The 22,699-nt window shown below is 47.5% G+C and overlaps 1 protein-coding gene across 1 annotated transcript in view; it reads left to right on the top strand.

Moving 5' to 3' along the window:
• ADAM19 (ADAM metallopeptidase domain 19) overlaps nt 1–21,474 on the top strand; it is an 83,761-nt gene extending 62,287 nt beyond the window's left edge. Inside the window, exons 13-23 of the mRNA XM_041749179.1 lie at nt 3,094–3,183; nt 5,838–6,033; nt 7,338–7,446; nt 8,722–8,926; nt 9,532–9,609; nt 9,722–9,830; nt 10,974–11,118; nt 11,552–11,636; nt 11,918–12,142; nt 17,012–17,164; nt 17,969–21,474. Coding sequence (XP_041605113.1) covers nt 3,094–3,183; nt 5,838–6,033; nt 7,338–7,446; nt 8,722–8,926; nt 9,532–9,609; nt 9,722–9,830; nt 10,974–11,118; nt 11,552–11,636; nt 11,918–12,142; nt 17,012–17,164; nt 17,969–18,022 — 1,449 coding nt within the window. The 3' untranslated portion in view covers nt 18,023–21,474. The remainder of the gene's footprint in view (nt 1–3,093; nt 3,184–5,837; nt 6,034–7,337; nt 7,447–8,721; nt 8,927–9,531; nt 9,610–9,721; nt 9,831–10,973; nt 11,119–11,551; nt 11,637–11,917; nt 12,143–17,011; nt 17,165–17,968) is intronic.
• The last annotated feature ends 1,225 nt before the right edge of the window (nt 21,475–22,699 follow it).

Raw genomic sequence — 22,699 nt, 5'->3', positions numbered from 1 at the left:
GGGAAGAAGGGAAGATTGTGCACTGGTTTCAAATCTTAAAGACAAAGAGAATGCAACCGAACACTTCTGAGTCTTAGGCATTTCCCACATTCACTGGGCTATTAAAGACCCCGTCACCAAACGGATGTGGACCATTTTTGCAGACCCTCTCAGTTTTAGGTTGGCACTGTTGGTGTCCAGGTCAGGGTGGGATTCTCCTTGTGAGTGTCTGGTCTAACCAAAGCCTATAATCTCCTCCCCAGGGCAGTTATAGATGGCCTTCCTTGTCCTCCAGCTCCACTGATTTTTTTTTTTTCAATGCCACACAGCTGGATATATGAACTTGAACCTGGGCCCTAAGGATGCTTAAAATAATAAGCTTATGCTACTTGGCCTAGAGAAGAGATGATTGAAAGAGGATGTAGGAAATACTGTTAGGTCTGGAAAGGGCTGCTGCAGGAAGAAGGAACAGAACTGTTTGTGTGCAAGCTGTTTCCTCCTTCTCTTCAGAATGAGTGGTGGGCATGCAGCATGGTGCTGTCATTTTTGACAGATGTGTGTTATTTTTTGCAAAAAAGCAGAACTGGATAGTTTCATGTCTATTTTCTGGAGGATGAGATATGCACGTTAACATATGCAAAACAGTAAATCGTGGAAGGGGAGGCTGAGGGTGTGTGTAAGACTATTTGATTTTATAACCTTCCCTATGGTTTGATTTTTGTTTTTTAGTTTTGCATGGTTTTTGTGACAGAGAGAGAGAGAGAGAGAGAGCACAGAGGTGGAGCTTGGTGAGAGGGAGAGAGAGTATCTTAAGCGGACTCCACACTCAGTGCACAGCCTGACTCGGGGCTCAATCTCACGACACTGAGATCATGACCTGAACCAAAGTCAAAGTCAGATGCTCAACTGACTGAGCAACCAAGTGCCCCTGATTTTTGTCTTTAATGTCAGCACATAACTTTCTTTCATAATAAAACAGAAACTAGTTAGAGGCTCTGCCATCCCCACCACCATGAGTTCAGAGAGATCAGTCTAGGTCCATCAGAAAGGAGGGAGTTGTCCGTCTTACCATGGAGGGTCTAGTGGAGTTGAGGAGCAATCCACAAGTGGGCTCAGCCAGTTGGCTTATGTTCAGCACATATTTACTGAGTGTGGGGCACTATGTTGGGTGCTAGGGATAGGATGGATAGCAAAAATAGACATGGTTCCTGTCCTTGTGGAGCATATCATCTACTGGGGGAAACACATTGACCAAATAATTACAAAAGTATATGAGTATGATCTGTGGTAAAGGTTTAGGAAGGCCAGTGATATTGTGCTGTGAGCATTTGCAGTATGAGAGGAGCTACTCTACTCAGGTGGGAGTGTGACTTCTGATCCCATATGCAAAGGCTAAGTTAGGAGTTACTGAGGAGCACAAGAAGAGAAAGCACATTTCAGCGAGAGGAGGAACTATGCCCTGAAGTGGGGAGGAACACGGTCTGCCTGGAGCCTGGGATAGTGGGAGACTAATGGAAGGAAAATATCCTTTTCCTTCTCTTAGGGGAAACAAGTGGATGAGCATCATAGTCAGGCACGTAATGTGCCCCTCCAACACACTAGACCTGGACAGTTAGGGTTATGATATGGTTCATTAGCATGGGACAGTCCCCAAGCAGACATGGCTTGAATTCAGGTACAGCATTTGCTGGGTGTGTACCTTGACCAGCATAGGACTTATCTGAGCTCCATTTCCCCATCTGTGAAATGGGAATAATCCTGCCTCACAAGGCTGTGATGGACCTATGCATGGAGCCTGCCTGGCGCATTGTCAAGAAATGGTTTGGGATAGATAGGCCTATGAATATAGTAGGGGTGTGATAAGGAAACTTGGGGTCATTGGGGTGTCTCATCATCTTTTAGAGATTTTGTTTATTTATTTGAGAGAAAATGAGCAAGAAAGGGAGAGAAAGAAAGCAAGAACATGAGTGGGGGAACAACAAAGAGACAGAAGCAGACTCCTCACCGAGCAGGGAGTTTGATGCAGGGCTTGGTCCCAGGACCCTGGGATCATGACCTGAGCTGAAGGCAGAAGTTTAACCGACTGGACCATCCAGGTGCCCCTCATCGTCTTTTAAATTTCATGCTGTACATCAGCAAATCAGGACCCATAAGGCAATAAGGAAGAGAGGAGAGCATGGAACCCCTAAAGACCTTCTGTTTCAGAAAGGTCCAAGCCAGTGAAGAGTGAGGAAGAGCAGCCGATGGGGAGAGCAGTCTAAGGAACTGTGTTCAGTTGGGAGGCTCACCCAACTGTGTTGGGTGGCTCAGTCAGTTGAGCATCTACCTTCAGCTAATTAGGTTATGATCTGTGGTAAAGGTTTAGGAAGGCCATGGCTCAGGCCATGATCTCAAGGTCCTGGGATCAAGTCCTGCATCAGACTCCCTGCTGGACGGGGAGCCTGCTTCTCCCTTTCCCTCTGCCTGCTGCTCTGCCTGCTTGTGTGTTCTCCTTCTCTGTCAAATAAATAAATAAAATCTTTAAAACAAAAAACTGTGTTCAGACCTTCTGGCAGCATAGCCTTTGCTTTTGATGGCCTTTTCTTATGGGATAAGAGGCCTGGGGCTGTGAGGGCAAGAAGGGCAGCAGTAGAAGACAGAGTCTCTGGACGTTCTATTGGGAATGAGAAAAATAAATCCCAGAATTCCTATATAGTATAATATTATGCTAAAAATCGTGTTTTGGAAGAACACAGGACTGCGGGGGCAAATGTACATATATTACATTAAAAAGCAGTATGGATACTATCATTTTATAAATTAAATATGTATCTATATGTGAAGAGGACAATGTCTGGGTAAATATTCACACTCAAAATGTAGTTGTGTCTGTGTTGTGATGTTGCTGGCAATTGTGCATTTATGTATTTTTGGTGATAAATATACATTACCTTCATTATAAACCTATAAAACAAAATGTTTGGTAAAGATTTTCTAGGGAGCCTGGGCCCCAAGGGCATGTGGGGCAGGGCTGGGGAAATGTGGGATGTGGATGAAGGGCTTCACTCCACCCCAACTCCTGTCTCCCTGCTCTGCTGCCCCAGAGGCTCATGGACATTCCCTCTGCTTCTGCAGGAATGTAATAACCCGTGCTGCAATGCCTCCAACTGCACCCTGAGAGAAGGGGCGGAATGTGCCCATGGTGCCTGCTGTCACCAGTGTAAGGTAAGAGGCCCTTTGCCCACCCCGCCCCGCAGAGCCCCAGCATTCTGACCTGACAGCCCAGTGTTCTGCTGGGGGCTGATGGTCAGGATTCAGCCTCCATCCCAGGGAAGTGATGGCATCAAAGTTTCAGAAACATGGATCTGGGCTGGCCCCTGTGATGAAGTTTACTATTTTCTATACCATGCCTCCCTGGCTTCAAATCATCCCAGAGGGCTGTGCGTACTGGAAGATGGAAGACTTAAAAAAAAAAAAAAAAGGTATTCAGAGAGAGTAGGCTTGATTTTATTTGGAGCTCATAATAATCATCATAAAAATTTTGGTTAATATTAATGGACTTAGTAGATGGCAGGCACTATGCAGGAAATTTTATATATATTGTCTCATTCAAGCCTCACAAAAGTCCCATGAAATGTATATTAATATCCTCAATTTAAGATAAGTAAACTGCAGTTCAGAGGGGATAAGTGGCTTATCCCAGGTCACACAGCAAGAGGGGGCTGAACCACATTTTTCTACCCCCGGAGCCTACACTCCTGATGTTGTGGAAAATACTGCTACTAATCTTACTATATCTTTATAGTCTCTTATCTATAATTCTGAAATTCAGAAAATTCTAAAAACTGGGAAAAAAGTTTCTTAACTCTTCTGGTAGCAAATTTTACCTGAATTGACATAATTATGGTCTTTAAAACACACACACACACACACACACACACACACACACACACTTAAAGTGAATATTTCTATTTTGTTGTAGAAAAATTAATGTGTTTGATAATAAAGTATAATCCCAGGTCTTGCTGGGGGGGGTCATACAATAAATATACCTATATAACATATGAATGTATTTACACACCTGTGTGTATGTATACATGTGTGACGTCTGCTTTCTGAAACTTGAAAAGTTGGAGCCCATTGGCCCCAAAGTTTTGGATGGGAATTGTGGACCTGCGCTTCTACCTAGCACTTGCTGAGTGAGTGCTCATTACGAGCTAGGTAACTGTTGAAGTGCTCTATTTGAATACAGCCCTTGTAACAATCCCTTGAGAAAGTTATTATCCCATTTATTCCGTGCCATCCCAGAGAGATTCAATAGCTGCCCCAGGCTCCACTGCTGGTTAAGAAGCTAGGATCTGAACCCAGGCATGCTGGCTCCAGGTGTGTCCTCTCTACCTCTATCCTCCTTCGTGATAGAGATGTGTCCTGAGTCTTCCTCCTCCACACAGGGCCACCCTGGCAACAAGAGGCTCGCTCTATCTATCTATATATCTATCTATCTATCTAAAAATTTTTTTATTTATTCGTGAGAGATGCAGAGAGAGAGGCAGATACATAGGCAGAGGGAGAAGCAGGCTCCCTATAGGGAGCCTGATGCAGGACTCAATCCCAGGACCCCGGGAACATGACCTGAGCCAAAGGCAGATGCTCAACCACTGAGCCACCCAAGCGCCCCTACTCCATGCTTTTAGCAAGCTGCTCAGCATGGCCTGTTCTCTGCCTTCTCTCCTAGGAAAGCCCTGCGGGTGGTGTGGGGGTCACCTGGGAGAAGAGAGGAGGAGGGCACTGTTCTCAGATGTAGCTTTTCTTACAGCTGAGGCCTGGGGAAACTCACCATTTGATTTGACTCTAGGGTTGACTTGGCATCTCCTCATGGAGTTGTGTTGGTTGGTTGGAGGAGGGAGTCCTTTGAGGCTTGGACCATGGCCTGAGAATAAGCATGGACAATGTCCACTCAGTTCAAGTCTCAGAAAGGATTTTCTGGAGAGAAGTGTGTGCAGAAACATGAAGCTTGGAGTTTGAGACCTTCAGTTCAAGCCCTGGTAGTGCACTTTGGGGCAGCATAGTAACCATCTTAGTGTAGGTTCCTTATTTGTAAAATGGGGTGGTCAGAGACACTGACCGCTCAGTGAGACTGGAAGATTCAAATGGCATACTTAGTCTTTATCACTGCCATGGCTGTGCTATTGATCAGGTTATTTGGTTACTTTATCTCCAGAAAGAGGCAAACAACAGCATCTGCCTCATGGATATTGTGAAGCTCACATGGGATCAATATGTGTAACTTAGTCCAGTGCTTGGCTCAGTAATGGGAAAATATTATTGCTAAAATGCTTTGTAAATTCAGAGGTGATGTGTGACTACTAGTTTACACACATTTGTGTGTATATATTAGGGGGCCTGGCTCTTCCACCACTTACTGACCACCAGACTTTTGGGACCTTGCTTAACCTCCTCTGCCTCAGGTCTCATCATCTGTAAAACAGGGATAATTATATTACCTAGGACTCTCATGAAAAGTGAATGAGGTAATATTTGTACCAGGCACTAAAGTGGGGGCTTCACAAAAGTAGCCATGATTACTAAAACACTTTGTAAACTGTAAATTGTTGCGTAAATTGTTGCATAAATATTATTCTTACTTCTTCAAACTGCTGAGAAGAGGAAACATTTGTGAAAAAACACCTTGAAAACCTCTAAGTCATTATTCATATTAGAAGGCTGATGATGGTTAAAGTTAATGAGGTCATGCCAAAGACGGTCTCTGGAACAATGGAAATGGGAAAACTCTCACAAGAGTGATGCTCACAAGTTCTTTGCTGGAAGAATTGAGGGCATTCGAGACATTGACTGTTTTTCCCGTCTGGTTCATTCAGCTGCTGGCCCCTGGGACCCTGTGCCGTGAGCAGGCACGGCAGTGTGACCTCCCAGAATTCTGCACGGGCAAGTCTCCCCATTGCCCCACCAACTTCTACCAGATGGATGGCACCCCCTGTGAGGGTGGCCAGGCCTACTGCTACAATGGCATGTGCCTCACCTACCAGGAACAGTGCCAGCAGCTCTGGGGTCCTGGTAAGGCACCTCCTACAGAATGGCCCTCCTCCCACCCCACTACTTCCAAGCCAGCCCTCCACTCCGTCAGGCCCTCAACGTATAGCTTAGATCCTTGGCTTCAACAAGGCCTCTCTAGATACTCCCTGTCTCCTTCCCCTTGACTCAGAGTAGACTTTCAGAGAGAGAGAGAGAGACAGTGAACAGTGTCCTTCCCAAGGTCCTTGATGTTTTAAATTCCCAGAGTGGGTGAATAGAGAATAATCATCCAGCAGAAAGATGGGCAGAGCATAGGAACAGAAAAGGAAATTCAGATGGCCCTAGGCTGTGAGAAAATATTTAACCTCACTCATATTAAGTGGAAGCAAGTGATAACTACTACGAGATAGGATTTCTCATATGTCAGACTGGCAAAGACCGAAAAGTTAATATAATAATACCATAACTATGATGGTAAGAGTGGTGATAATGTAGCGTGGAGAATGTGGGGAAACACAGAGTGCAGCCTTTCTGGAAAGCAATTTGAAGATACCAAATTTATATGAATTTCTCTTTGGGCCCCTCTATTCCACTACTTACGAGTGTATCCTATCCGGGTATTTGTGCACGTATGTGAAGGTAGATTTATAAAGATTTCCACGGCAGCAGTGTTAGTGATAGCAATAGCAACCCATATATCCTTCAGTAGGACGGATTAAATTAATCCTGGTTACACCCATGTAGTGGAACACTCTGCAGCTGAATAAAAGAAGGAGGCAACTCTGTGTGTACTGAATAAAAACACCTCCTACAATAAGCGCAAAGTGCAAGCTGCAGAACAGTGAATAGAATTACTGCCATTCTTTATTAGATTATCTCTAGAAGAGATACAAGAATTGTGTCTAGAAGATAGAGAGATACAATTACCTTTAGAAGATACATTGCTAATTGTGATTGCTTCTTCAGGTTGTGGGGAAGTAGGAACTGGAATGGCTACTTAGAAAAATAAAGGCATATTTCATTTCTTTAAAATTTTGTGCATGTATTACCTATTTTATAATCTGAAATAAGACAGAGCTTTTTCTTTACAGAGAAGGTAAACACACAAACATCTCACAGACATAATACTTCAGTAAGGTATAAAGAACTGGTATATACCCTTTTTCTATGAGCAGGGTTTGATGAGAAGTTGAGGGTACCCAAAACAGTACAGAAAGAAAAAGCTGAACATTCCCTCCCCAAAAAAATCCTTAATTTTTTACCAAGGGCTAGCTTTGTACTTTGGGGGGCTTCTGAGTTCTACAAAAGTTGGCTAATGTGCTGACAAATGTTTCTTGCTCACCTAGGAGCCCGGCCTGCTCCTGATCTCTGCTTTGAGAAGGTGAATGTGGCCGGAGATACCTTTGGAAACTGTGGGAAAGACATGAATGGGGAACACAAGAAATGCAACATGAGGTAATAACCGCAGGGCCAACCCTGTAAGATTAAGGGTGACCGAGCAATTTCTGCTCTGTCCTCACTCCTGCCCAGCTCAGCAGCATGGGCCTTTAAATAAATTGTCAGAGTCAGTCATGAATTTCAGGCCCATTGTGGGACAATGTACAGTCTAAGGAAGTCAAAGGGAGAGCGTGGATGAAAGCTGGTCAGACTTCTCTTGGGACCTTACAGTCGGGTAGGGAATCAGCTCTCTTGGGTCATTTTTGTGGGATGCTAATTGTACCCTTATCTGAGTAACCTGTCACTCATTCATTCATTCATTTCAACCAACCATTCCCGCAGCCATCCATCTATTCATCCACCCATCCACCCATCTACTATCTGTTGAGGGTTTGCTATGTGCCAAATACTATGCTGAGTACGTGGAACTTTTCATTACAATACATATAACAAAGCTGTGGAGAAGCCACCCAACTTGGTCTTACTAGATCAAGGTCTTACTTAATAGGTCAGCCTTTCCTTAGTGGGTCCCAAGGTAAGTTACACCTAAATTGAGATCTGGAGAAATGACCTAGTTGAACAGAATGGGCAATGGGCAACTCCTGCGGGTACACAGGAGATGAGTAGAGAGAAACGGGTGGTAGGAGGAGCTGGTAGCAGTTTATATAGTTAATGCACAATGTGGGGGTGCATTGGAGAGGCAACGGCTGAGAAATGAGCCTGGATAGTTGAGCAAGCACCATCAGATCATGAAAAGCCTTGAATGCATGACTAGGACAGTTTGGACTTTGGCTTGAGAGGAGTTTGGAAATTAGACTCCAGTGGGGGCAAGACTGGAAGCAGGGAGATCAGTTCTCTGGTGTCCAGGTAAAATAGGATGGCGATGTGATTCAGGGTTAATATACATGAGGGAGGATGGACAGGACTCCAAAATCACTGGAACCCAGGAGTGAGGGAGAATGGGTGAGTTGGGGATGACACCAGGCTTCTGGCTGCAGCATCTGGGTGCATGGGGTTGGATGGAGCATAAGGGGGCAGGTTGCTCAGGTCAGGCAGTTGTCCTTGCAGTAAAGAGGACTTCTCAAGGCCTGTTCTCTGGCCTGTACTACCCGGGGACAAGGATCTTATTTCCTATCCTTAGTGTAAGTTCACATGAGATCTCTCGTGCTGGGTCCCTAGAGCTCCCCTATCCAAGCCTGCACTCCTAGTCAAGAAAGACTGAAGCTCTTCTGAGCCCTGGCTCTTCCCTTGCCTCTGATTCCACTCCCTACCCTCCCTCTCTATCGGGCTCAGAGATGCCAAGTGTGGGAAGATCCAGTGTCAGAGTTCTGAGGCCCGGCCCCTGGAGTCCAACGCAGTGCCCATTGATACCACCATCATCTTGAATGGGAGGCAGATCCGATGCCGAGGTACCCATGTCTACCGTGGTCCCGAGGAAGAGGGTGACATGCTGGACCCAGGCCTGGTGATGACTGGAACCAAGTGTGGCTACAACCACGTGAGTCCCTGCCCCACTCAGGGGAGAGGAGAGAGAATAAGAAATGTGAGCTCTGGAGGGAAGATGCCCAGGCTCAAATCCCACCTTCCTGGCTTCTCCAAGCCTCAGTGGCTTCCTTTGTAAAGCATGTTAGTAATAGCATGACCCACCCCCTAGAATTGTCATAAGGATTAAATGAGATAATCCCTGGAAACTGCTTAGAGGGGCTAGCTATTATCACTTCTGTCTTCATTGTGAATTATTATATGGTTTAAGAAATGGCCTAGACTCTAGTCCAAAAGCATGGGGGAAATAAGGGCAACTATCTCAAAGTTAACTGAGAACAAAATTATAAAAAAAAAAAAATGTGCAGCCTTAGTGTAAGACATGGCACAGAGTCGACTGCTATCACCGTCATTAATATATTTGTTATTTTCTCTATGATCACAAAAATAATACCTGAATGTAGCTAACTATCATCCTGTCCTGGCCTTTTGGCCATAAATAACTGGAAGTGAGTCACATTTTTGAGTCTTCTCTATTCCAAGTGTGAAAACTCCAGCTTCCTGATTGCCAACCAGTGTCCCTGCTGTTGGACTGACACTTTGGTTTCCTCCCCACTGCAGATTTGCTTCGAGGGGCAGTGCAGGAACACCTCGTTCTTCGAAACAGAAGGCTGTGGGAAGAAGTGCAATGGCCATGGGGTGCGTGTGCCCGGGGTCCTGGGGCTTCTCTGCACTGATGCCTGTGAGGGCAGGTCCGTGGGAGGCCGGAGTGCTCTGGGGTGCTGACATCCGTGCCCCTCCCTCCCTCCAGGTCTGCAACAACAACCAGAACTGCCACTGCTTCCAGGGCTGGGCCCCGCCCTTCTGCAACACGCCCGGCCAGGGGGGCAGCATCGACAGTGGACCCATGCCCTCCGACAGTGAGTGCCAGGCTTGCTCGTGGCCTCTGCCCACTTTTGTGAGGGGGGGCAGGTGGCATGTCGTAGAGAGGGAACGGGTCAGCCCCATTATCCTGATTTTGTAGATGAGGAAACAAAAAGGAGGAACCAAGTGGGAGAGGGGTGAGGCTGACAGGCTGGGGGCAGGTGGCGCTTCTCAGTTGCTTTTTCTCTTACCATGTCTACTGAGAGGGTCTGACACTGCTTGGGTGAGAGAGATGAAGAGAGAACACAGGTTATTGAATAATTTCATCCAGTTTTGGACAGTGGGCTGGTGATGGGTCCTTCTCAGCCACATAAAAAGAATCATGAGCCTGGGGCACATTATAATAGTTCAGAATCCCTGGATGAACGAAGCTTAAAATGGAGAAATAGACCTGTGAAAAAATTTAGTTTTTAGTGTAAATCACAGATATTCTAGCCCTTTGGTTCCCAAACTCTTTCTTTTCCTTCATTCTTTTCCTTTCCTTTCCTTTCCTTTCCTTTCCTTTCCTTTCCTTTCCTTTCCTTTCCTTTCCTTTCCTTTCCTTTCCTTTTTTTTTCTTTCTTTCTTCTTTTTCTTTCATAGCAAAGTACTTGTACTTGAATGAAATCTTTTGGAGAAGAAATCCCAATAGAGAAAACAGATAAAGTAGTGTGTCCCTGGTGTATATATATTTTGTATGCTTAAAAGTATAATCTATGAGAATGCTGAGGTGGCTTTGCTGAAACCAAATATGAAGTTGTGGGTTACTGGTGAGGCTTCTAGTCTTAGAACAGTCTTAGTCTTTCAGCATTTTGGGTTGGTCGCTTTGTGTCCAGAAAAACCATATTCAGGCTAAAAACTAGCGGTAAGTAATAATAGAACTTGAGCTCATTGCCTCAAAAAGGACTCTTCAATTAAGCAGAAGTGGCTAGAGAAGCTTCATTACGAGGTCTGAACAAAGCAAGTTGACATGACTGTTTAAGCTAGTATTAGTGGATACCCAGTGGTACATGCATGTGTTTCATTATACTTCTTAACTTAAATAATACATATTAAATGCAATCAAATATCTGAAGAAGAATCAGGAATACAGTGTTTGAACAACACTGCTGTGGCCCAAACAGCTTCTAAATTTCTCACTTGGGTTCTGTTTCTGGAAGGTGTTGGTCCTATGATAGCTGGAGTGTTCACGGCCGTATTTGTGCTGGCAGTCCTTATGCTGATATACTACTGCTGTAAACAGAACAACAAACTGGGCCAACTCAAGCCCTTGGCGCTCCCTTCCAAACTGAGGCAACAGTTCAGGTATGATGGGGGTATGATGGGGTGCCATGAAGGACTGGGGTCCACTTGTGGGTCATAAAGCTTTCCGTAAGCAGAACTTGATAACAACAAAACCAAAACAAAACAAAACCTGGTGGCAGTGAGTCTAATGCAGAGAAGGCAAATGAGCCGGCCATACTGCCATCTTCCCCCCAGTGATTCATTCCTTTGGATCCTGGGGATGAGTAGTTTCCGAGTCCCCTATTAAATTACACTTGTTCTGGGGAGGACTTTAAATCCCACGTCTTTCTGGGTCTATGCCTGATGGGAATCAGTGGCTAGCTGGTGACACCCTTGTTTCTGATGACTTGGCAGAGATTTAGCTGCTTGCTGGTCATGCTGGGCCAGAGGGAACTCAGACCCAGACCCTTTCTGAACTTTCCCCCTCTGCCCTCTCCCCCATCCTTGTTACTAGCTGTCCCTTCAGGGTGTCTCAGAACAGTGGAACTGGCCACGCCAACCCAACATTTAAGTTGCAGACGCCCCAGGGCAAGCGAAAGGTAAGGGCTTCGCACCATTGAACTTTGTTGCTTTTCGGTTATCCCTCAGAACCCTGCTGGATTTTCCTAGGAGCTTCTGTGGGCCTCTGGGATTGGTAATAAAAGCCACTTTCTTGGCTCAAGAGAGATTCTATTGGTTCTGACTTAAAGATTGCACCTGACCTCTGGGAACCTGGGGATTTGGCCTCTGTCATCTCAGTGACACACACAAGGACACCTCTGAGTTTTTCAGTATATTGAGGATCCCTGTTTCTCAGGCATTTCTTGTCTTATGCATATAGGTGACCAACACCCCCGAAACCCCACGGAAGCCCTCCCAGCCTCCTCCTCGGCCCCCTCCAGACTATCTGCACGGCGGGTCGCCACCTGCACCACTGCCAGCTCACCTCAGCAGAGCTGCTAGGAATTCCCCAGGGGCAGGGCCCCAAGTAGAGAGGAGGGAGTCGTCCAGGAGGCCACCTCCCAGCCGGCCAGTGCCCCCTGCACCAAATTGCATCCTCTCCCAGGTAAGTGGATTCTCGGCAGCCCTGGACCAGGGGCAGTGTTTTTACAGGCGCCGGCAATGGAGAATGACTGTGCAGATGGAGCTCTGAGTCCAGAGTGGACCACATTCCCTGCATTCTGCTAAATGCAGGGAATGCGCAGAAGGGGAGATGGTGAGCATGGAGAAATTTACTCCCAGGGAGCCCCCAAACTACAGAGGCTTTCCTTCTTGGTTGACCTATTATATGATAGGCCACTTACCTCCCTCCTGCCCCCAGTGAACTTCTTTCAGTTCCTGTGCTCTTTTTCTCTCCTCGAGGTCTCTGCAAATGCTTTGTCTTCTGCTTGGTACATTCTTCCCTCCTTTTGCAGGGCCAGCTCCTATTGATCCTCAGATCGCCTCCTAGATGCCACTTCCCCCAGAAGCCCTCCCTGACTGCCACACCTGACTCGGTGCCCCTGTACTTCTCTCATCATAGAACTTATCCCACCAAATTGCTCCTTCCACTGATCAGGAAGTCTTCCTGGGGGAAACTAACTCAAGGGCAGGTTAAGGGGCAGGGGCCCCCGGGAGGTGTGAGTTGCGCCGCCAGCAGCCTGTTCGTCTGGCCTGTCTATGCTCTGATGGCTCCCACTGTATCTTCTTGCGGAGTTTCCCGCAGCATAGACACACATGTTTCCTGGGCAGTGGCCAGGCATAATACCTTCCAGAGCCGTCCTGTGTCTTCTGGGTGTGAAGGGTCCTCTGAAGTGGGGCAAAGGACGTGCTTATTTTCCTCCTGGAACTGCTTTCCTTGGGCATGGAGAAGGGCTCCACTGGGGCCCCAGTTGACCCCGTGGGGTTGGCACCAGCTTGGGGAGGGTCTCTGGGACATGGGGCAATGTCCTGGTGTGGCAGGGCTGAGAGACTTAGGTTTGGTTCTCCAGTGAGGTGGAGTTGCCACTCCCATTTTTCTCATCTGAGGCAAGGGTGGGATGGAGAATGGCCATGCAGGAAGGGGGCAGGGAAGACTGGCAGTGAGACTGGATGGGGGACCAGGGAAAAGAGCAAGAGGGCAGAAATGAGGAGAGGGGGCAGAGGGTGTATTAGCCAGCCTGGGAGGCCCTGAGTCCCTCTGACCCCCCTGACCGGGGGCTTAAACACAATACTTTCCCACAGTCCTGGAGGCTAGAATCCAAGACCAGGGTTGGTCTCTTCTGGCTTGCAGATGTGGCCACTTTTCTCCCATGTCTTCTGACAGTGCTTCCTTTGTGCCCAGTGTATCTGTGTTCAGATTCGTTCTTCTCATGATGCCCGTCAGACTGAATAAGGACCAACCCTCATGGCTTCATTTTAACTTAATTACCTCATTTAATTCCCCATCTCCAAATATAGTCACATTCCGAGGTCCTGGGGCTTAGGGCTGCTACATTGGAATTTGTGGGTGGAAGAGCTAGGATCTCAACCTAGGTCTGACTCCAAACCCTCTACCACACTGTGAGCCAGCTCCTGGAGTAGGCCCTGGGGTTCCCCGAGCTGAAGGAGACACAACTCTGTCTTGGGGGGCATTCATAGTCCAGATCTCAGCTCCACCACTTGCTAGCTCGGTGACTGGACCACCCTGGGGAGGTGGTGTAGCTTTGTAACCCCTTCTATTCTCTACAGATATGTAGGAGCTTCTACTCCCTACTGGGAAGTGGTGAGCAAAGCACATGCCAGCTTTGCGTGACAGGGCTCACATCCTGCTGGGCAAGAGACTCTGTTATGTGTAGTTACAGTGGTGATCAGTGCTATGAAGGAGAGGTTCGGGGTTCTCAGAGAGTTATGGGGGGACTTGACCTACTCTGGGAAATCTAGGAAGGCTTCCCTGACATTTAAGCTGAGAGCTGAGGGATGAGTAGGAGTTAGCAGGCTGTAAGGGGTGGAGAGGAGAGAGTTTTCCTGGTCCAAGGACATATGCTGGTAGGGAGCTCCCTGGGACCCAAGGAGTTATGAGATGAGGCTGGAGAATCAGGAGGGCCTGCATTCCTTGGGAAGGGCACACTGGTGGGGCATGGTGACATGATCCACTTTTCTATTTACGAGGATTGCTCTTTGGGCTCACTTTAGGCAGGAGTGGGAGGGACCCACAGATGCTTCTGGGGCTGTTAATCTTTCATGCCCTGGGTAGGGATTACGTAGGTGTGTTCACTCTGTGATTATTCATCTAGTTGTATATTTGTGATTCACAGTTTTATATGTATATTACACTTCAACTTTAAAAAAAAGGTTTAAAAAAACTGTAAGGTTCACTCTAGCAGTAGTGTGACTCACTGATCAGAGGGGCTGACATACCAGTCAGAAGGTTTAAGTGCCACCCAGAGGAGAGATGATGGTAGTCTGGAGCAGGGGGTGGCAGGAGTGCTGGATTGAAGCTGATGGGAAATGTGTAGGAGAGAAAATAGATGGGGAACAGTTACCGATGCCCCCAGCGTCTGGTCTGTGCAGCTTGACTGATGGAGGTGCCACCCCCCGAGTGAGGAAGGGAGCAGTGGGCCAGAGCGGCACAGGGACTGTTTCTGCCTCTGGGAAACAGGGCTGGCTGAGGCCCCCAGTAGAGCCCAGCTGGGGCCCTGCAATATTGCCTGTGGCAGGAAGCTGCTCCAGAAGGCCTGGTATTGCTGTGCCGTGCCCATAAGGCTCCTGCCCAGATACCCACCCCCACCCCCCACCCCCCGATTGCTCATTTTGCACAGCAAGGAGCTAGAGGACACAGCATTTCTCCACAGCAACCTGACATCTGCTCCCAGCTGTTGCTTCCCCCAGAAAGTCTCTGTCCTGGCCTCCAGCAGCCACTGCCATTTGGCAGCTGTCTGGGCTAGAACATTATGGGATTGCGTTGTCCTTTGGGGAAGGGATAGAGTTGGAGAGCATGGCTTTCTGGTCACAAGAATCTGTTATTCTTCTGTTCTTTGACCAATAGTTTCTGCTCTCAGTTTTCTGACGGCTGAGAAGCTTCTTTCCAGAAATCCCACTTCTCTGATTTGCTCCTGCCCTCTCTGTATGCTCGCCTTTTGGCCATTGTTAGGCCTGCTAGTGACCTCAGGAAGAGGGACAATCAAGGGCTGCAAGCACTGGAACTCCCAGGGCCCGGAGTTGGCTTCTGCCTCACACCTCACCATCTTAGGGATCTGTGAGGGGTGGCATGGGCCATTCTTTGCCCTGTAAAAAAAATAAAAAGTTATTTTGGTCACAGAAATACATATTTGAAGAATTTTGAGTAGCTCAGAAATTTATTTGTAAAAGACTTTTTATTTATTCATTTGAGAGAAGAGAGAACATGAGGTGGAGGGAGCAGCAGAAAGAGAGGGAGAAGCAGATTCCTCACTGAGCAGGGAGCCCGACTTGGGGCTGGATCCCAGGGCCCCAGAACCATGACCTGAGTCAAAGGCAGACATTTAACCCACTGAGCTACACCCAGGGCCCCCCTCAGAAATTTATTTATTCAGCTAATATATGTTGAGTGTTTACTGTATACTAGGCACTGTTCTGAAAGCTTGAGCTGTATCAGTGAACCAAACAGACAAGGACCTCTGCCCCTGCTTCTGGTCTTGTGGGGGGTGGAGAGGTAGAAAAGAAGAAACAAGTAAGTTGTACAGTATTTTGGAAGAAGGAAAGTGATATATATACCTGCCCCCTTCCAAAAAAAAAAGTAGATTGGGATTAAAGGGTCTGAAAGTGCTGAATGCCAGGGTGGGGGGTGTTGTAATTTTAAGTAAGGTGGTCAGGGAAGACCTTATTGAGAAGGTGACAAAACAAATATAAAAGCACAAAGGGAAGAATCCCGTTAATGGCACCACCCACAGAAAACGAACACAGAAAATGTGGTTTCTTCTTTAAAAAAATTTTTTTTTTACTTACTCAAATAATACACATATATGCTCTTGTTAAAAAAGTTGAATGCAGGGCTCAAGTTGAATATGGGGCTCCTGGGTGGCTCAGTTAGTTAAGTGTCTGCCTTTAGCTCAACTCATGGTCTCATGAGTCCTGGGATCGAGCCCCATGTCAGGCTTCCTGCTCAGTGGGGAGTCTGCTTCTCCCTCGCCCCCTGTGTGTGTGTGTGCATGTGCACATGTGCACGCGCACTCTCTTTTCCCAAATAAATAAATATTTTTTTAAAAAGTTGAATGTTCCCCTGGATGACCCCCTCCCCACTCACACCCCATCCCTAACCTCTGTTATCTATTTGGTCCGTATCCTTTCTGACTTTCTTCTGTGCGTTTACATTTATGGAGTGGGGGCTGGGGGTGAGAATAGGAGGGCACACATGTTGACTTACTGTACATAAACCATCCTCCACAACTTGTACGTCAGCTCTCAATGACTCTCAATCATCATTCCACCTGAGCCTGTATTTTTATTCTTTATTCTTTTATTCTTTTGTTTATTTATTTTAAATGGTCCCACTTTATTCTTTTAAATAAAAGAATAAATTCTTTAAAATGAATAAAAAGAATTCTTTAAAATGGTCCCACTTTATTCTTTTAAAATTCCACCTCAATTGTCACTATATTAACTGTACTAACTTGCCTATTGATGGAAATTTTGGTTGTTGGTAATTCCTTTGGCTGTCACAAACAGGGTTGCAAGGAACATCCTTGCAATTTTATTTTTGTGCACCTATGCAAATAGTAGGAGGTAGAATTATCAGATTGGAGAATGACCCATTTCTAATTTTAACAGATAATGCCAACTTGCTCTCCAAAAAAGCTTTTTCCTGAACATGTAAACGTGTATGCACATAATTTGTTTTTAAATAGGACCCTACAGTATTTCCCTTTGGTCATCTGATTTTGATCATAATATGTTGGGACCATTTTCTTTCAAATAGGCCCCTCTGGCCTTTGAGTGAGGTTTGTGGTTTTCTCCTCAGGATTTCTCCAGGCCGCGGCCACCGCAGAAAGCACTCCCGGCTAACCCGGTGCCAGGGCGCAAGAGCCTCCCCAGGCCAGGTGGCACCTCCATCCTGCAGCCCACTGCCACCACTCCTCTGCAGCCCCGGCCTCTGGGAGCACCTGTCCCAAAGGTGAGTCCATGGAAGCCATCAAGGTATAAACTAGGACCAGAGGGCTCCAGGAGGCAAGAATGTGGTTGAGAAAACAGATTCGTGCTTCTTTTTGCAGGGGTGAATTTCTAGAACAAAAATCAAAGACAAAAGCTTAGTGTTTCTTAGTGCCTGCATGACTATCCCTGAAGTTAGGGTTAGAGTTTTTTGGTTTCGTATGAAAGGTGATACCTAGGAGCCCAAACAATGGTGCCTGAACGATGGTGGCTTCCATCGTTCTTCCATAGATCTACAACTGACTCACTGAATCGCTCTGAGCAAATCACTCTGGAGTCTCGATTTCCTTCTCTGGAAAGAGACAGCAAGAAGCAGCAATGGCCAGCCCCGTCAGGCTGCTGTGAAGGTCAAAAACTTTATATAAACTGCTGACCTGGGTAGTCTATTTACAAATGGCCCCTCTTTTTTTTTTCCCCCCAAATGGCCCCTCTTCTTACCTCTTCCCTGGGGCTCACGTTCTCAGGCTGCCAGTCCGGCAGTCAGGGCAGAGGGAGGAGGCAAGGAAGCTGGCCAACCGCCCTCGGTTCCCATCAGGCCTGCGAAATCCATGGGCTGAGCTGTAGTTTGGGTTGAGGCCACCACCTTGCCTCTCACTAGAGAGCTGATAGTCTGGACGCACAGACAGGGTGACAGACCTCCACAGGGAGCCATTCTTAGGTAACAGTCTGTCTATCCTCCTGACCCTGTCAAAAGCAAGAGGATGGCTCCCATTGACTCCACTGGTCATCATTTACCTGATCTCTCATTCTCTTCTCTTTCTTCCCACAGTTTCCTGAATACAGACCACAGAGGGCTGGGGGGATGATTGGCTCGAAGATATAGACCCCTCTAAAGAAGCTTCTGCCCTTCCTTGAGGACTCTGAAACCCCCAGAGGATCCGTGGCCATGGAATCCAGAACAAGCATGTTTGGCCACCTCCAAGTCCTTCCTCCGTGCTTTCCCTCCTCCCAGAACGACCGCATCTCTGAAAATCTCCATCTTGACTCAGTGCCTCCTTGGCTTCCCTGGAGGCCCAGAGAGACTACTACCCAATGGCATCATAGTGTTTTGTGCAATATACTGCCCCGGGGAAGAGAGGGGAGAGCACAGAAGAGAATGAATGGCAGCTTCTCCTCCAACCTCCCTTCGGCTGGCCTGTCACCTCCCAGGTGTCAGTGGGGATGGTTTGGGCTGTCAAAGCTGGTAAACCCAACTGGGAAAGGTCCTGCTCAGCCCTTCAGCCCAGGACTTAGCTTGGAGAAGCCATCCATTCATGTCCTCTGGTGGAGGGTATGCATGAGAGCTTGCCATTGCCTCTGTCTTCCTCGAAGGTCCCAAGCTAGACAGAGGGTGGATACTTACTCATCCTTTTTAGCTCTGTGATTGAGAGGGGTCAAACCAGCCTCCATGGTGGCCCTGCCCGGGGCTCGGTTGACTTTACCACTCCTGGCTCTGTGGCCACATGTGAACAAAAGAAGTCCCCTCCCCTTCCCTCCCCCCAAGCCCCCACCTCCCCTGATTCACACGGGTCCCCCTGACTCTGACAGGTACTATTTGTGGGCAGTATAGACAGCAGAGGGAGCACCAGGCTTGGGCCTCCTCTGAGCCAATGCCAAAGGTTGCGGCTCTCAATGGAATCATTCTTGGTTGCCTTTTGTTTTCTTCTCTTTCCAAGTGTGCTCGGCACTTTTGGTTTCTCCTTCAGAAATTTCTTCTTCCCCGCTCAGACCTACCTAATGTGTGGTGCTGCAGTGAGTAGGTCTTCAGCGGTCCCAGCCTCCTGAGTCCTGGTGCTTGTGACGTACATGTGAGGATCCTGCTTCAAGGATTGGCCACTGGATATCCCATGTGGTTCTCAAGAGCATCCACTGGCCATGGCTGGGAGTCGAAGCTTTATTTGCCATTGTGTTTTGTGACCTCCGTAGAGTGACGGTCTTACCCCCTACTCCCTGATGGAAATCTAAGTAAGGTCCTCAGGGGTGGCAGCAAAGAGGGCAGAACCCCAGCCTGTTCCTAGGTCTGGTCACTGATTTTAGGCACGATTGTTGCCTTCTGAGCAGGGAGCTGACCTGTCTCTAGAGATCTGTAGAGAAGCAGCAGTCAACAGTCTTGATGGAACAGTCTGAGCTGGGGCCACGAGGCTCTTTATCATCCACTTCCTTGTGTTCTTTCTTCTGGTCACTGCCCTCATCTGACCTTTACAGAAAGAACTTGGAGCAGTTTGGGAAATGCCACTCCAGTGGGTATTACCACCTGGTAATAGAGTTCTTTGGTTTCATATGAAGGCTATGGAGCAGGGAAGAAAGGCTATGTGGTGCTCTGCTCAATTGGACAACTTATCACTGGAGATGTTCTCTGGTGATGGTCTCCCACCCCCAGAAGGGTGCTGTGCTGTCTCCACCTCCTGTAGTGAGCCGTTGTTCACTCTTGAAAACCTCAAGGAAGAAGCTTGAGCTCTCACTCCCAACCACCAACCCAGGGCCCCCTTACAGTTCTCTGCACACAACGGGTGCTCAGTAGATGTTCTCGGGTTTTAGACTAGTAGGTGATTTAGGATATGCCTCCAGGGACACACATGGGGTGGATTTTGAAAGATCTCAGGAAAATGAGGCTCTCTTTTCCCTCAGGTAGTCTGATAATCCTGCCTCTGTCTGCCAGACATGGGCCCTGGTTGATCCCCATAACCAGTTTCCACCTTCCTTGCTACCTGATTAGGTCAGGGGACAGCCTTCCATATAATTGTGCTACTCCAAACGCCCCAGGCCTTAAGGTCGGGTTCCAGAATAATAAAGGTGAAAACACTCTAGGAAAAAACAAATCACTCTTATGCCCACATGCATGCCTCACAGACGTTCCTGTGGTATGTCCCATACATCAGGAGGTGGAAGGCTCAGAAGTGAAAATGCCACAGCCCTTCTGGCTGCAGGAGCCTTTTGAACTTGAAATCCACCCTCCCCACACCCATGCCAGAAAAAGCCCTGGGTTATAGTTCCTTGTTTTTTTGTTTTTATTTTCTGTTATTTTAATAGCACCTCCATCCCATAAAATTGTACTGTGAACTGGAAGAAGGTTGAATTTTTAAAATCTGATGGAGACTTTTGGCAGCCGGTTCTATTTATTGTCTCACTTCTGGCTGCGCTCAGGGACCAGGAGTCGCCATATTGGCAGGCCGGAGAGGCTGCCCGGGAGCAGGAGCGACCACCAAGCACTCCCCTTTTCTCTCCTGTGCCCAAGTGCTGCTTGAGGTGACAAATAAAAGCAAAACGGCCTTAAGAGGGACTTTATTGGAAAAGATTACTGCAAGGTGGCGGAAAGGGAATTTGTAGTTAGGGCAGGGGCTCTAGGCAGAAGGCTCAGGTGAGCTCCCACAAGATCTGCGAGCATCTCAAAGCTCAGAAAGGAGAGGCCTTTCCTTTAACAGGTGGAGCAAACCTCGCCAGAGAGAACCGCATCTGGGGTGTCCTTGAGCTCAGCCTCCCTGGAAAGGGGCTGCTGCGGTGGGGTCCTGTGCAGACTCAGGCTGAGTGGGGGGCCAAGTTCAGAATTGGGTGGGGAGGAGAGGAGCCCGGCTAGAGCTGGGTGGAGGGAACCAGCACTTTGTTCAGATGGACAAAGGAGCTAGCACCTCCATTCCCCCTGTCTCAGAATTTTATCCCCGGTGCCTGGCTCCAGGTTGTGACTACCTGCCTGCCATGAGGTCCTTTTAGCCTTGCTTACTTCTCCCTGTAAAGACCCTTTTCTGCCCCAGCTCTGAGATGCTTGCAGATCTTACAGGATTGTGGGAGCCCCTGCTGCATACTGCAGTAGCCCCTTGCTATCTCTTGCAATATAGTCCTTTTGAATAAAACCTTCCCTTACCTATGTCCAAATTTGTTCTTATTTGGCCAAGGTTATGGAAGACTCGCATATTTTAAATTGGGGACCAGTTCTCAAGTTACGATTGTGTTGAATATGTGTATAACCGCTCTGCTGAACACCCAAGGGAATGCCAACTGGAAAGGTGCCCCATCCTTAGGGAAGCTTGCTAAGAGGGGTTCTGCAGAATCCAAGCCAGTGTCCCCAAAGTCACCCTTCTGTGCATCCTCTCACACCATCCACTGTGTGTACGTACGTGTCTGGGATCTAGGGCAATGTGAATTTTCTTTTTCTTTGGAGATTGTTCACGGAAAACAGATCCTCTTCTCTCTTGTCCACCTATTAATTGTTTACAATATTTGTACATCTATGCAAAATACTTGAATGGGCCATGGTGCCTTTTTTCCTTGTTTGTATTTAATTAAAATAAATTGTCATTTGAAATGTCTGGTTTGGCAGTTATTTTTGTTTGTTTTAATCTCCCACTGCTCAGCCTGGATGGGATCCATCCCATGAGGACTCCTCAGAAGAGTTCCCACCAAAGACTGGCAGCCTGCCTGTCAGGCCATAGTGGAAGACCTGAAGCCACAGAAAAGCCCTGGGTTTTCCCGTGACCAGTCAAGGTGGGGTGTTTGTCTTTGTACCTGGACATAGGCTGGTCTAGTTTAGTTAGGTCTTGGATCATGAAAGGCATGAATGATCCTGGGATTCTCTGCTATCAGAGAACCCAGGTGGAAAGGGCTACACTCTCATGTTTAGGAGACAGACGAGATCCTGTGTTCGCTTCCTCATCTTCTTGTTAAGTAACATGCACTTCTGAGTGGGGAGAGACGTGCTCAAGGTCTGTCGGGCTGGGTGGGCAGGTGCACAGCCACGGTTAGGATTGGGTAGGCTTTCTGACTCCAGAGCCCTGTGTGATAATAGCTCACGCCTATTAGTGCCTTCCAGTCCACAATAGGACCCCACCCTCCTCTCATTTGATCCCCTCTATTTTGAGGTTCTCTAATTGGGAATCATAATAACCATGAGAGGAGGTAACATTTACCCAGTACTTAACATATGCTGGCATTGTATGCTACTTTCTTTATGTGAGTGATCAATCGTCACCTAAGCCCTGAGAAGTCTTTGGTATCTGACTTTTTCTAACTTCTCAGGGGTTCTCAGGGGTTTTGCTGAAGGGTATCAAAGGCATCAAACACAAATGCTTTGACCATAAAAATGCCTGCTCATGAAACTAGCCCCTACCCAAACACCCTTCATTTAAACTAGCCACTGTGTCTACCCTGCCAGCCAGTCTCTGGGCTGACAGTCCTTGATTGGTCAGCAACATATCACACAAAGCCTGGTCGGACAGACCTGGATCCAATCACAGCTCTGCTGCTTACTAGATGCGTGAGAGTGGATGAATTCCAGAACCCTGAGCCTCTTTTCACTACACAGTGGGAATACCTACCTCAAAAGTGTTGTGCTCATCGGTGAAATATTCCACATGAAAGCATCCACCTGTGCCTGGCACAAGCAAGTGCTCAGAAACTGCTGACTATGTGAGTTTTAGTGTGGTTCTGCTGCACGTGCCAGGGTTTTATTAAGATCTGCTCTGGATTGAGAGCTGGCCACCAAGAGAATTTGGGCAAAGAAGGACTATAGGAACAGTATTGTTCCATA

This window comes from Vulpes lagopus, chromosome 3 (genome assembly GCF_018345385.1).
Source record: "Vulpes lagopus strain Blue_001 chromosome 3, ASM1834538v1, whole genome shotgun sequence".
Classification (NCBI taxonomy): Eukaryota; Metazoa; Chordata; class Mammalia; order Carnivora; family Canidae; genus Vulpes; species Vulpes lagopus.
The sequence above is the reverse complement of the archived record's forward strand: the minus strand, read 5'-3'. Positions and strand labels throughout refer to the sequence as shown.